This window comes from Mytilus californianus, unplaced genomic scaffold, assembly GCF_021869535.1.
Source record: "Mytilus californianus isolate M0D057914Y unplaced genomic scaffold, xbMytCali1.0.p SCAF_2, whole genome shotgun sequence".
Classification (NCBI taxonomy): domain Eukaryota; kingdom Metazoa; phylum Mollusca; class Bivalvia; order Mytilida; family Mytilidae; genus Mytilus; species Mytilus californianus.
In genome coordinates this window covers 76,563-93,262 of record NW_026262668.1, presented here as the reverse complement: position 1 = coordinate 93,262, position 16,700 = coordinate 76,563, and the positions used below count along the sequence as shown (strand labels likewise).

General features: G+C 31.4%; 1 protein-coding gene across 28 annotated transcripts in view; it reads right to left on the bottom strand.

Moving 5' to 3' along the window:
• The window catches only part of LOC127729023 (centrosome-associated protein 350-like), a 149,361-nt gene that overhangs the window by 78,736 nt on the left and 53,925 nt on the right, over positions 1-16,700 (bottom strand). For 27 of the 28 annotated variants that reach the window (XM_052236595.1, XM_052236597.1, XM_052236598.1 and 24 more), the window contains one exon: positions 5,922-5,981. In XM_052236595.1, coding sequence (XP_052092555.1) covers positions 5,922-5,981 — 60 coding nt within the window. Of the gene's footprint in view, positions 1-446; positions 678-5,921; positions 5,982-16,700 lie in introns of those variants that run through there. The other variant, XM_052236622.1, reaches the window with a different exon arrangement.

Here is a 16,700-nt window from a genome sequence, read left to right as displayed (position 1 = left end):
CAATAATGTCTTAGTCCATTTTTTGTTCCCAGGAGAGTTACAAGTTGCTTTATTTCTGATTTTTGGTGTAAGTTAAAAAATAATTGGTCAACTTTAAACCGTAAGAAAAGATATATTTTTTCCCCAATTTCATTCACTATGCATGAATTTAAGCACTACTGGTAATATTTATTGCAAAAAAAAAAATGCATTGTGTAATTTTTTTGTATAGACAATTTAAAAATGTTTCCAGCATTGATGTTTGCAATGAATGAAATATTAATTCCAATAGATTATAACCTGCAAATATCAATGAAGGCTACTGAATTTTCAGTTCAAAATATGCAAACACTAGACACAAACAATAAACTAAATTGAATATCGAACAGAATATAATTAAGTTTTGTATATATGGTAGTTCTAAAAGCACACAATGTAACTGAATATTTGCAATCAATACTACTTACCATTATTCATGAATACATCCAAAATTTAATATCCGAAAATCTGATACCGGTACATAATTTGCAAAAATCAACAAACACATATATGCACCATTTAAGTCCTTCAAATGTAGGAAAATATTGTCGAAATCACTCCATATATACATACAAACGTAATATGAATTTGACAAATAATAATTTTAACAGGTAACATATAAGTCCGCAATCAGGTGAAAAAAGTCTTGGCATTCGATCATATACACCGCACAGTATTAACAATCAGATATTGAAACCTATACAAAAGACTCCAATAAAAACTTATCTGTCCCAATGAATGTGCCGGTATTTAAATCATAAACTTTAAGGTGTTGAACTTTATAACTATACTATAACGGTACTTGCAAGTTGTACCACGTATATGTAATGTTTATTATGGGAGGAATTTAATAGTCTCCACTCATGCACAAGTTATTGGCGATTATTATGGGTGCTCTAAACAAAACTACCATATCTGACCTTGGACTTTTGTTTTACTACAAGAATCTTATGTTATTTTACATAAGCATGCAGATTTATGATAATCAATTTTTAATTTGGGGGGAATGTAAAGACTTTTTTTTTTATAAAAATATGAGCAGATAATAATTTAAGTGCTTGATCTTTTCCTTGACAAAAAAAAAAAAATCCCTCAACTACATGCAACTGCAGAAAACATCAATAAATACCAACAAATTTCTGTACTGGTTTTAAATACTGCTTATGTCGAAACACAATTTCAAAACTTTTGAACCGATAGACAAAGCTCAAAAGACGTGGATAACAAAGCTTAAATACAGATCTATATCTAGAGCTGTATAATCAAACATTTACATGGTCAAGTCTTCAAAATCTAATTTCAATGCAGAAGCTGATTCTTTGAAATTTGGTTCATTCATCTGAACATCATCTGAACTAACCTAAATAAAGCAACTAACCTGCACAGATTCATTTTTCCTTTTTTGTAATTTTGGTGATGTTTTCATGCAAAAAAGATCCAAGGTTGTGACATTTTATATACAGCCATATTTGTTTACTTGAGAAAGTTATGAAAGTAAATTGCTTGATAAATTCAGTTGTTTTAAAGTATTTGGGGCAATATTTTCAACATCATGCAATGATGATTTGAATGAATATTTCATTATGGAAATTAACAAAGGAGCAGGTTCACTAAAGGATTAAAATAGGCCCTAATATTTCAATATTTTTAAAATCTGTCCAAAAACTACAAATTTTACAAAAAAAATAGTTGTGATATAAGTTTTATTACAAAATAACTTCTTTTTGACACATTCCATTATAAATTACAAATTTATGACCCCTTAATTATGCATTATTTTTTTTATAATTTATAACAGTTAGAAAAGGGTTAACTTTGACCACAACCCATCGAGAAAATTGTTGTACCTAGGGATACAAGATAAATTTGGGGACCTTTTGATTAAAGATTGTTTTGGATTGTAGGTTGCTGCCAAGGTTTTCCTAAAGACTTTAGGTCCGGAAAATGCACAAAATCATTTTTTTTTCAACAACATCTCCAAAATGTGCTGACTTATAAATAATGTACTTTTATGAAGATATTTGATTTACTATGTAGCAGTAAGGCTTCGGAAATAGATCCATTTAAGAACCAATTTATGACCTTTTTGATAATTTTTGACTAAGTTGAAATTCTAAGGTTGGACATAAAACCAATAACTCCATGAAAACTTACTGGACCTTCTTTTCATTGAATAATAATTTTTGAACATCCTCTTGATTTACACAATGGAATTTGAAATTGAAACAAAAATGCATAAACTTAAAGAATGTCTTATAAGATTTTTTATTCATTTTATTCTTAATTAATGCCATTTTCAAAATGCCTGAGTTTGTATACCTCAGTTTTTTGCTTCTGAATTATTCCGTATTCAATATTTTCAAACGAGGATAGCTCTATGTATTCACCCCTTATTCAAAGGATGCAACTCTTAAAAACTCAATATCAAAGGACAATAACTTAGTACATGCACATGTAACCAAGAGATTTACACTCCCATCAACAATAAACTACTGAATTGGGTAGACATTTGTGGGAGGCTTGATATACAGTACAGTTATAACATGTATGGTATGTGATACTCCCCACAACACCTGTTAAACATTCTCATACACAGTTTCCACCATTGTAACAGGATTATATAACAAATCGGCTGTTTTAATTAAACGATTGCATAATACATAACTGGTAACTCTGTCTCTCTGTGTGGGAATACTAATACTTTTGAAGAGCTTAGCTTCCTAGAAGTCTAAAGATTTTAATTTGAAATTACATCTAAAATTAACTTTATAATGATATTTAATTGAGAAATGTTAAACAAGTCAAGCTCATTAGGACATCTATCTTGTCACTGGAATCCTATCGCTGATACAATAGTGAACAAAACATGTTATCTATCACAGATTTCAATTTCGATTTCGATTTCGATTTCGATCTTAGACATGCACTTTTGCAAATTACAGTTTCTTTGAAGTGGGGAAATTAAAAAAAACACATTGTTACATAAAAACATTAAAAAGACAGTGATCAAAGTGGATTTACACCTGACTTCATCTATACAGCATTTTTTTTGGGGTTTAAATAACGATAGCATAAAAACCATTCATAAAATAATGCAGTCAAAAGCGATGTTTTGCATCGTTTCTATTTAAATTACTATTCAATATCATTCTCTCGTTCTTACATTTATATACATACTGGAATAATTTAACTTTTGTTCAGTTTGCACATACAAAAAGTCAGCACATTTTTATGTTCAGATAGACATTTGAATTCTTTGCAATCAAACAAAATTCTGAGGTCTAATTTTCACTTGTTAAATACTTTATCTTTAGTAAACAGAACTATGCTTAAGATATGCCAATATCAGATAGGTATATTCACATATGTCAAATGTATCGTTGATTAAAATTTTACTTTTGTACAAACACACATTAATGGAATGTTCACTTGATCAAATATTTAACACTCTGCATGTTTGGTTAAATTTTATTTAATTCCCTAGGTGATACATATACATGTATAATATCCAAAATGACTTTTCTTTTCATCCTAGTGATCTGCAAAGAGTCTTTTCTTAAAATTTTGTTGTATTAGAAAAAATGAATGTAAAAATAACATTGTTTTCATTCCTTATAAACTGTATCTGTCCCAATTTTATATATCTTTCAAATGAGGCAAAATTTGTTTGGTTATTTACTAATGAAAATTTGTCTATACTTAAATATTTAGGGAGCTATATTATTACATGTCTAGATGTTAGACGAAATGTTAATTAATGTATGTAATAACAATGATAATTGTAATGATTTTATAGTTCTGATCCTGCCTGGAATTAAATGTATGTGATTTTTTATAGAATGAAGATAATAACATCTGTCTGAACTTTTCAATGTTTCATTTTAATATATAAAAATGTTTTTCTGTTACAAATCATGATGTATTGTTTTATGTGTACATGTTATGTTGCCCACCAAGGGCCCTTGATTGGAATAATAAATATTCTTATTCTTATTCTTATACATAAATATACCTTTTTCATATAGCACAAAACTTTTTTAATCATTTACCAACCTCTTTTCTAAATTCTCAAAATGTTTATTTGGGTGTTTTTTTTTGTGTGTGTTGAAACTTATATCATCACCAAACAAATATTTATTTTTACTTATACATCTTTCGAAGAAGAACTAAATGTGGAATGTGTCCATGGGACACAGACGATACCCCCGCTTGCATATCATATAAAGTTATAAAGGAACAAAACTGAAGAACGTTAAAATTGACGCTACCCAAATTTGTACTTGATCTGAGTTTTGTGGTAATTAGTATTGTGTATAAGTTTCATAACATTTGGTTGAGGCACGAAAAATTCAGCAATTTGTCCATTTGTAAAGGGGCAAAACTCTAGAACAGTAAAAGTGATACCACCAAAATTCCATCTTGATCTATATTTTGTGGTAATAAGCATTGTGTATAAGTTTCATAACATTTGGTTGAGCCAAAAACTAAAGTTAGAGAACGGAAACGAAAAATTCAGCAATTTGTCCATTTGTAAAGGGCCATAACTCTAGAACAGTAAAAGTGATACCACCAAAATTCAAACTTGATCTGTGTTTTGTGGTAATAAGCATTTTGTATAAGTTTCATAACATTTGGTTGAAGCAAACTAAAGTTAGAGAATGGAAACCAACTTTGGGACATACGGACGGACGGACTTACGTACAAGGGTAAAACTTATTGCCCCTCCGCTACGGTGGGGGGCATAAAAATCTAAATTAAGTGTTTCTGCTTTATGATGCAAGTTAAAATCACAGAAGGTAGCAATGATAAATAAAAGGAGATATGCCATCTTCTTTATTGGTTAAACAGAATCTTTAAAATAGAAAACTACAACAAACTTTTATCTTAATATTTTTAGACAAAAAAAAGGTGTAAGATACCAAGGGGACATAATGAATAATGTCCCCAAAGAAAACTATGGTTTATGAGATCCTGCAGAAAACAGTACCAGGGTAGATAGTTTTCTAAAACAAGAAAAAACACTCTAAGTATCACTTGTTGCTTCTTAAGATCTACAATTCAACAACGATAAAATGTAAAATTGTAAAAATCAAGTTTGACCTTCATCTAGTCACAGGAAACAACATATCTAAATTTGAAAAGATTTCGTGAAAGCTTTTTCATGTTATTGCACGGACACTATTTGGCAGTACATTGCCAAAAAAATAGCTGAAATTTTCCTTTGAAAATCCGGTTAAAAATACTGAGCCAGATTTGAAATATATATTAAGATACATCTTTAGTCAAGATGTTTTACTTATTAAAGCTGAACTAAGTTTGAAACAATGAAATTGCAGATATTCAACCTTGTGGCACCTAAAAGGTACGGAAGAATAAGATATCATTTGAAACATTCAAACAAGTTATGACCCAGTGCTAGTGATACTCTGAAATTTAAGTCAGATTAAAATTGTTATAAATGAGGAAAAAGCTAACCCATACAGTGAGGCAATATCCGACCCAAATAACAATGTGCTCTGATGTATCAATTTTCATGGTACTGGGTAAGAACTATTCAAGTGAATTGGTAACAATTTTTAAATAAGCAAAATAGTAAATGAAGAATCTGACCTAGTTTTGTCTTATGAGCAAAAACACTTGTTTTTAATAAACACAGGAAAGGACAGACTTCTTGATTTTATTTGGCTTGATTTTCAGTAACTTAACCACCTCTTTCTAGTTACAGGGAGCAACACCTTCTCTACCCTTTGACGAAAGAGATGTCTTTTTTACAACTCTGATTATCTTTTGAATAAACAACTTACCTTTAATAGTATTGAGTACTGAGACAAATATCTTAATTCCTGGTAAATGTCTCCACCTTATGACAAAGGAGAAGATTATCCTTAGTTAACATCACTTACCTCTCGGAGAAGCTTTCTCTTGTTGTCTCTTTATCTTTTCTTTGATTTTCGCCAAGCCACCTAGAAAACAAAAGTCAAAAATTAACACTACAAAATGAAGAGAAATTAGAAATAAATGTCATAGGAAAATAGCAGCAGTCGAGTTAACCAAATACACTCATCTTAAAGTTCAACACATGACCTTAAATAAGGAACAAGACCCTTTTTTGTATCCTTGGGCTTAAATACATTCACACCTTCATGTACTGTAAATTACTGTTAATCATAATTTACTTGTATATATAACATCTATTTATAAGGAGCCAGTGTAAGGAAACCCAATGACATAAATATGAAATCGAAATTAAATGTTCTTCAATTATAGTCTTCCGACACTTTGACAGTTCTATTCTGATCCAGAATAGTTCTGTTCAATAGTCTACAATGACTTCAAAGAGGCACTCATGTATCAAGTTTTTTATATGGAAAAGGTTCCCTGTTGGTGTGTCTATGCATGGCAATAAATTAATGCCATTGTCAAAATTAAACCACTCTGGAAATAAAGAATCTCTGATCTTATGCACTCTTAACTAGTGCAACCCTATTTTTAAGTCAACATGATTCATTTCTAAAAAAGAAAATAAATTCCAAGTAAAATTTTATGCTTTAAAAAAATCTATTACTCAAGGTAGTCTATACAATGTAAAGTAAACATATCTACGATTTTACATCTATAATATTATGTAATTGTTGAGTAGGATCAATCCAGGACCAATTATATCATAATATATTATAGTAATTGCTGTCATCTATTCCAATGTCAATTGTGACCTAAAATCAAATGTGAGGGATTTTTTTTCTTTTTTTTTCAAGAGATTGTACCTATTTATTTAAACTTAAATTATAAATTAAAAATTAAAAATAATCTATTTTTCCATCTGTTTTACTGAAAAAAGTTGGCAAATATTTGTTCAGTTTTATTTAACAAAACTGACCTGGAATAAATTCAAAAGTTTGAAAAACAAAATATCATCCAACTTCTATATTACCAGTGTGTTTTATAACTCTAGTTTTCTTTCACTATTAAACTGTTTCAATTTCATTTTTTTTTTTTTATCTAAAATATGTATTTATTTATTTTTTCATAATTTATCCTAGACAAATTTATATGGAGTTTAAGTAATTTAATCAAACAACTATTTATCAACCCTTTCTTTAAAATGCTTTTGTTTTATTCTATCTACAAGATAATTAATTTTTCACAATACTTTAACTAATTGAAGTATACTTTCTATTATAATAATTCTATTTCCATTTTTTTTACTGATGTACATGGTAAAAGAAGACATCCCCAGTGACTGGATACAGAATCAAATATTTCAGACTTGCACTCTTTAACAAATCTTCCTTTTTCGAACATATTTCTTCGATTTTGATCAGGCATTTTCTTACTGAATCTCTCTTTTGATCTTTTCATTTTATATCTCTTTTTAGAGGTTTTTTAATCATTATTTCTATTATGAACTAGTTTTTTAAGGTTACGGTTTAGTATTTTAAGGTAGGCCGTTTTTAATATTTGGACTTTTCTAGATCTTTTTATCTTTGTTTAGATTTACTATGTCTCATATATTTGTTTGTGACTCTCTCTTTTGATCTTTAGATTTACTATGTCTTATATATTTGTTTGTGACTCTCTCTTTTGCATCTTTCTTTCAAACATCATCCTTTCTGTGTTCCTCATGCCTTTACATATATTTGTATAGGGTGTGTCTATTTGGTTCTTTGTTAAGGTTTACTCTGTCTTGCATCTTTGTTTGGGAGACTCTTTTTGTATCTTTCTTGTTAAAAATAGCCATCATCCTTTCTATATTATGCATGCCTTTTCATATATTTGTAAAGGATGTGTCTATTTGGTTCTTTGTTTAAGAGCTCTCTGCTTTGTTTGTTTGTTTAGGCCTTTAATCCTCTCCTCGTTTTTTTAAAAGCCTTTAGAAAGCCCTCAATATTATTAAATTGCTAAAAACTTTTGAGCTTAACAAATGACAATGACATTAAAATGCAAAAAAAAAAAAAAAACAAGCAAACATCTAAATTCCTGGTAAATGTCAAACCATCTTTTAGCATGATCTATTAAGAATCTAGCCTATTTCTTAAATCATGGTTCAAAAGGTACCATTATACAATTCAACTCCTCTGGAAGTCAGGGATTTTTCTAAATTTAAATTACCTATTTAAAAAGATGTGAAAATAATATTTATTTTTGAAACACCCACCATGAGACATAAGTAATATCCCACCGATTAACCATTCAGACTTACAAAGCAACATTATAAATTAATGCTTTCAAACGATGAAATGTTTCCATTTTTATTCACATTATTTGTTGTCAACATATATATGCAAATGAGCTTCACTACCACCATGGCAGAAATCACTAGGAATTTAATTGAAATACAACTGTAAATTTTCACTGACATCTTGACTTTGTTAGGATTCTATAAGAAAAAGTAGTAAATCTTTAAAATCTGTTTTAAACCTGCTGATTTAAAGTTTTTAAACATGGAATTTGGAGTTTTATATTCTAATTTAGAACATGTGTTTTCTTGTCTACAAAGTATCCAATTCAATTTCATTGATTTCAACAAGAAATGTGTGACATTTGAAGTCAAGGTCAAAAGTGTACCATAAATTTAGGATGACAATGAATACAGAAATACTCTCTGTCAATGGAAAAGTAAAAACATTCCCCTTTTGCTGCCAGATTTTTTAAAGTTCAACATTCAGTATCAGCAAACAGTTTCATTGTAAATTTTGTGACTTTTTCAATAGCAGATTTTTTATTCAAAATATAAAGTCTTAACTTTAAATTTCACATTTAACATTTCTTGGACATAAGAAACTGCAATCCCTCTAAAAGCAAACTTATGAAGTCCCTAATCAAAACAAACTACTTTATACTTTGGAAGAAAAAGAGACATCATGACCAAAATAATAGAGAAAAATAGAAAACTAAAGATTGAGAAACATTAAAACCTCCAAAACATTGGGATATTACTTAGCCTTGGTTCATTGGAAAGATAAGCAGTTTCTGCTACACTAGAAGAACCTGTTGTGTTGCTCATTTCAAGCAATAATCTGGTGAGAAGTCACATTTAGTGGTGTCATTACGGAACAGAGGAGGGTCAAATTGTGGCTACATGAAGTGGAATATGTTTGTGTCATCTTTGATTTACTTTAACAAGGCCTTTAGTTGTCTAGTTAAAATTGTTCAACTTTATTTTTTAGAGAACGTCATTTGCAGCTTGAATTATGGAGGAGCTTTGCTCATTGTTGAAGGCAATACTGTGGCAAAGAGACACCCACTTTCTCCTATTATGGTAGTTGGTGGACAAGTCAGTTGTCTCAATAGCATTCATATTACCAGTACATTTAATTTAATTGAAAATAAGGGATAAGGTTTATTAATTCATGACACAAAATCCCTAAAGCTGACAAAACCCAAAGTAAACGAACTACTTAAAGTCCAAGTGAGGCTTTCGAAGTTTTATTCTTTCCCATAGTTTCATACAGTAAAATAGCCATGAAGTCTGTTATAAAATTATTGACTGTATATTCATAAATACTTATCTCAAATCAACACTCAACAAATATTAATCAATAATATCATAAAATATTACTTTGAAACAAAACTAATTAAATGCGTCAATGAATACGGTATTTAAAATCGTGTAAATGACAAAATATCAATGCTTATCTTGTTATACTTCCTATCCTAATTGTTTCGTCCTTTATCTCATACTTATGTTGGGCATTCCCACACTTTACTTGTGTGCAACAATTGTTCAGATATTTTGAGTACTCATGTTATTTTCCAATGTATAATTGTGTTTTCCTATTTCTGTCTGTGTCTTTCCAATACTTTGCTTGATAGTCATATTTGCCTAGCCATTCTGTCATTTACTTAAAACTAATGTGAAAATAAGAAGATGTGGTATAATTGCCAATGAGACACCTCTCCACCAGAGACCAAATCATGTAGAATTGAACAACTATAGGTCACTGAAAGTTGACATAAGTGTTGAATGTTTTCCAAACCGGCTGTGTTTTTACAATTTAATAATTTACATTCAAAAAATGTTGCACTGATGTAAATATTAATTCTATTCTTAATCCTTTAATGCTTAAATTTTTCACTCAAGTGACTTAAAGGTATTTTCTAAGAATAGTTGGGTGAGTGAGGGACTGCAAGAGTAACATAACGTTGTGGAAAACTGAAACTGACTATTAAACCTATTCTATATCCATCAAATTCTGCTAGAAATCGTTCTTTTTTTGTTTTTTTTTTTAGTTTTTTTTTTAAAATATTTCATTTATAACTTTAATATTACAAGTTGACCCCATTTTAAATTTTATCACAACCAATGCACAAGTACCACTAAATATATGCAGATTATGCACAACAGCTTCTTGAGAATACTCTATAAATTTCAAGTTGTTTTCAATTACATGAAATTACTCATTGTTACCATGCAGGTAAATAAGCAGACATCTTCAAATATAATTTATATAGGAATTTCAATTTCACAAATGTAAAAGTGTAAAATTAAGCATGCAGAAGTAGGCCAATGAATATGTGTGCTCTCTGAGTGTGTGCTTAAGAAAATTAAACAATCTTCACAGTTAAATAAAAAAAACGTCAGCTGAGGCTCAATTTGGGTATCAAATAAATATAGATCTGAAATTAACACTTAAATCAAAAACTTTTTGTAACAAAAAAACAGGAAAAAACAGCATACTTTTTCACAATCAAGCTTTAAACTGGTATTTTTACTACTGTAGACTGTCAAATGAATTGTGAATTACAAAATTTTATATTTTTGTCAAATCAAATGAAAACTTCACTGCTACAGTTTTTTAACCAAACTTTTCTCTGAATAGTCATATAACAGATACAAGGCACAACATTCCTTTTTGTACATGTAAATATGCTGATGGGTAACTTATTATTCTATAATTCTTTCATGACATGCTTTATGCTTATTTTGACATGAATACATTATATTTGTAAATATCTTTACAACAAGTGTTAGCGAGGAGTAAAATGTTGACCAAATAAAATGCCTACCCATCAAGTGAGTAAGACATGAAAGAATCATTTTGATCTAAAAGGAAAATTCAGAACTTTTGTACATAATGGAGCAGACCTATAAGACACATATGAAGGACAGATATTTTGATTTGATAAAGAAAATATATGGGGAATGTGTCCATGAGACACAGATGATGCCCCCGCTTGCATATAACGTTATAAAGGGACATAACTCAAGAACTGTAAAAGTGATGCTACCCAAATTTGTACTTGACCTGTGTTTTGTGGTAATTAGCATTGTGCATAAGTTTCATAACATTTGGTTGAGGCAAACTAAAGTTAGAGAACAGAAACGAATATTTCAGCAATTTTTCCATTTGTAAAGGGGCATAACTCTAGAACGGTAAAAGTGTGACGCCACCAAAATTCAAACTTGATCTGAGTTTTGTGGTAATAAGCATTGTGTATAAGTTTCATAACATTTGGTTGAGGCAAACTAACGTTAGAGAACGGAAACCAATTTTCTAGCATGCAACACCAACATATAAGTCACATTTGATCTTCAGCATCTTTCAAAATACAACTTATTATCGACCCCTGTTTTATTGGAAGTAGAACATGGCTTTGTTTACAAAGTGAAAGAAGAGTGTCATATATTAGAATTGATCTTGATCAATAGGATGAAGGACACTATTGTCATTATGTATGGGAACCAGTCACCTGATGAGCACAGTTGTCATTATGTATGGGAACCAGTCATCTGTACAAGTTATTAAAATGGATAGTTCTGAACGTACTCATTACAATCTCAGTTGCAGAGATATTGATATTGTTTTTAATTGTATTCACCTATTGAACAAATAAATTGTGAATAACAGCAATTGCAAGCTAAATTACAACAGACTAACCTAAATATTAATTCAAGTTGCAATATATCATTTTTATATATGAGTTCAGTATGTAGGTTTTAGGAAGAATATATGGACACATTAATTTTGTTCACTTCGTCCAGTCTAAGTCTAATTTTGATATGCAATTCAATTTAACTGACATTGGACACTCATCACGTAAAATACCCCCGTAATAATTTCTTTCTTCACCCAATAATAGATGACTGCTTTATGTCCAGTGGCAAATATTACATGTATAACATGTAAATATGATATAAGGACACTTTGTTTTGTACTAGACAGACAAATATGAGTCAAAATTTTTAGCTTACTAGATAACCTGTTTTCAGAAGACATGTCAACCTACAAAAACAGAGTTGGCAATAGTTTTACCATTTGAAATACATTGTGCCATAAATTATGGATTTAAAGTATAAAGGGTAGTGTTGTGACTGTGACTTTGTCTACATGTCCGTGATTACGCAGTACAGTGTTGACGTTGTTTTCCCGTATTTTGACGTTGTATGATAGTGACGTGAGAGGGGATAGATGTGTTGACGAATGAACAAGATAGCTGAATGGTTTGAACTGTCCAGTGTATGCCGTGTGTTTTGTATTTTATGTAACATCTGTATAATACATGCAGTGTGAATAAATCGTGACTGTTATTTTCTACAAAGATGGTGTTTAGTTATAAATTATGAACGCTCGAAATTCTACGTTTACAACATTGCCCTCCGTCAAAATAGAATTTCGTCTCGAAATTTAAATAATTGCGAAATATTAAATCATTAGATACAATTAAACAAAATCTAAACAAGCACCTGCTATCTCAATAGAATATTAAAATTAAGAAAATTTGTTTTTGTCAATGTTGACTAGATCACGAATATATCACAATTCTTGACACGTATAATAATAAAAGTGTACCAATGATATATAAAACAATATATATATAAATAATGTCAACAATTTTGTAGTTTTGTGTCTTTCAATATAATAAATAAACTGTTTATAAAATTTTCAATGTTTTCTTTGTCCAACAACTTCACTGTATTATTGGTTCGTCTCTTTTTTTTTTTTTTTTTATGTGTCCTCTTCTGTTTTTTTTTCTTTATGTGTCCTCTTCTGTTCTTTTCTCTTTCTGTGTCCTCTTCTGCTCTTTTCTTCCTTTTTCTCCAATCTTTTTGTGTGTCTTGAGTTACCTGTTTTTCATTCTCATGTTCTTTCTCAGTTTGGTCTAAATCTGTTTTACAGAAACTTTCTTTCAGTTGACTTATTTTTTCCACCTGACAGAAAAAGTCTCCATCCTCTTTTTTAACTGAAACATTTACAATTTCTTCCGTAACTGGAATATTTTGATTTTCTTCTGTTACTGGAACATTCACAATTTCTTCTGTAACATTTACATTTTCTTCTGTAACATTTACAGTTTCTTCTGTAAAATTTATATTTTCCTCTGTAACATTTTCATTTTCTTCTGTAACATTAACGTTTTCTTCTGTAACATTAACAATTTCTTCTGTAACATTAACATTTTCTTCTGTAACATTAACGTTTTCTTCTGTAACATTTACATTTTCTCCTTTAACATTTACATTTTCTTCTGTAACATTTACATTTTCTTCTTGCAAGAGCTCAGGCAACATCTGGACATCGACCTTGTCCGTCTGTGTACCCTTATAACTTGTACTGGTAATATTTCCTATATGTACATGTACATGCATGTCCTGCGTACTTGCTACCATGGGTTTTCTGTCATCGGCCATTACCGGCTCTACCATTGAATCTCTGATTGACAGGAACTCACTTCTTTCCGCTTCTTTGTCAACGATAAGCCCAGAATTGGTGTCCTTTACTCCGACTCTGGCTTCTCTATCAGTTTGTCTCTTAGTCTCACATTCAATCCGCTGACCATTAAACTGTAAGCCTTGCATAGGATTGATTGTGATATTCATTTCATCAATTAGGTCACAACCTAATAACATGTTATCTCCAATGGGTGCTACATAAACTGGCCATTTGAAGGTTTCACTTCCCAGATTAACTTCCACCTCTGTAATCCCTCTTGTTGTCAAGTTCTTACCGGCCTCAGCAACTACCAAATTTCTTGCTGCTCTCCTTAGTTTTGGCCGTTTACTCCCAGGAATCTGATTATACAACTTCTCACTTAGAACCGTCACCTCTGCTCCAGTGTCAATAACTGCATTCGTCACAATCTTGTTAATGACCACTGGAACTGTAATGCTAGCTGCTGTCACCCGAGCAATGATAATATTTCCTTCTATCCCGTTGATCGGTTCTGCACTACCCGTTACCTCCTTTGGTGTGTTCTCTGGTGTGTTCTGTTGTATCTCCTTAGACTCCTCAAACAACATCTCTAGGCTTAAATCTAGGTCCCGTATATCTAGGCTATCTTCTTCAAATGATCTCTTTATATAAGCTGTATTCACTGATTTTTTCGGTTCAACCAAATGCTCTTTCATTTGGCAATGTTTCTCTTCATATTTCAAATTATTCTCTTTAACTTTTTCTTTACCATGTTTAGGGGCTGACACTTGGTCGATAGTCTCAACCCTTAGCAGTTTAAAGACTCTTCATTTTGGTTTTGACTCCTTTCATTATTCCTTATAAAACCACCTCTATTTTCTTTATGATTATGATAGGGGCTTCTCTTTTCTTTTGGACAATCTCTTATGTAATGGCCTTCCTCATTACAGTTATAGCATCTGGAATTCTTCATCTTGGTCGTATGGTCTCTATACACTTGCTTATTTTGCCATGGCCTACTGTCATAATCCTGTTGTGTGTAATACTTTGCCATTTCTCTTTTAATGGTTGTCTCTAGTGACTCCGAAATTCCTCTTTTAAACTGAGTCAATCTTTCCTCTGTTACAAATCTGTTTCCTCCTACTTTTCTGACCTCTATATCTTCGGACCCACAATTATTTCTATAACTGTCCTCTGTTGTACCAAGCTGACGGATGTTTCTGTCTCTTGAACCTCTCTTGTAAGTCTCATATAGCGTTACTTGGTGTATTGCCTCTGTTATGCTAGTAATCCTTTTTGTCAGTAGCTCAATAGCAATACTCTGGTCCGGCAATCCTCTAAGCATATACTCCACACTGAGTGTACTGTGTGTTGCTGTGTCAATTGTGGGGAAAGACTTCCTGACCAACATCTCGACCCTTGAAGCATACTCCTGAATTGTTTCTCTATCATACTTTCTCAGAGTATGAAGCTCTTGTCTGTATGTTTCCGGGTACCCATGATCTCCAAATCTATTTGACATGGCTGCACAAAGTGCTGAAAATGATCTTTTTGTCTCTGGTGTAAGAAATGAGGCATATACCATTGCTTCATCTTTGAGGGCTGTAACCAGTTCTATGGCTTTGGTTGATGGAGTCCAATTGTTCATTTCCGCAATCAGTTCAAATTGCATCATATATGCGTTCCATGGATCCTTTCCGTTATAGAATGGCACTCTTGTTCTGCGTCCATTATCATTAAATCTTGGAACTTCTGATGTATTGATATACTGTGGTCTACTGGGATGCTGCATTGGTAACAAGTTTGGCTCTGTGATTGGTTGATACTGTTGGAAATTTCTATTTTGAACTGGATATTGTGAAAAATTACTGTTCGGGGCTTTATTTTGTATATATCGGCTATTCTGTACTGTATTTTGCGAATAGTTACTTCTTTGCATTGTATTATGAGGATAGGTGTTGCTCACAAATTGACTCTGAGTATACAAGTTCTTGTTAAGAACTGGATTCTGTGAAATATTGCTGCTAACAATATCATGGTTTACATGGGTATGGGTACCAGCATATACATTTGGCTCTATATACTCTGTTGACTGGGTAATTGTGTTAACCAGATTTTGATTAGGGTTTGTTTGACTTGAACTTGGTAACGGAAGGCTGTTTTGTTGGACTGTTCTCTTTAATTCAAAATTTTCATTCTTTAAGGCATCTAATTGTCTTCTTAATTGTGTGAGTTCATCACTATCAGAATTGGTTGATCTTGAAATTAAAGCGCTATCACTTCGACTTTGAGTTGGAACAAGGAACGGATTAGTGTTATTCTCAGTTTCTTTACTTGTAGCAGGTAAGTTGATAGTATGATCCATGGTACGAGGACCTTCATCAGTCAAATGAGTTATCTCCCTTTCTCCTTCATTAATTGAAGTAGGCAATATATTTGGATACTTATTTATTGTCTCCCCATTATTGAATTCAGGGATATTAAACCTTGCATTAAAATAATCATGAGAGTTTCTAGATTCCCCTGAAAAATGGGCCTCCATATTCCCAGATGATATGGCCTGGTTGGGAATGGCTAAACTACTTGGTGGGTTTATTCCAGATCCCCTTCCTCTTCCCCTTCCTAAAGACATTGATCCCGTAGACATACTAGGTTGTCTATTTCAATGTTGTAAACGTAGAATTTCGAGCGTTCATAATTTATAACTAAACACCATCTTTGTAGAAAATAACAGTCACGATTTATTCACACTGCATGTATTATACAGATGTTACATAAAATACAAAACACACGGCATACACTGGACAGTTCAAACCATTCAGCTATCTTGTTCATTCGTCAACACATCTATCCCCTCTCACGTCACTATCATACAACGTCAAAATATGGGAAAACAACGTCAACACTGTACTGCGTAATCACGGACATGTAGACAAAGTCACAGTCACAACACTACAATGTTGTAAACGTAGAATTTCGAGCGTTCATAATTTATAACTAAACACCATCTTTGTAGAAAATAACAGTCACGATTTATTCACACTGCATGTA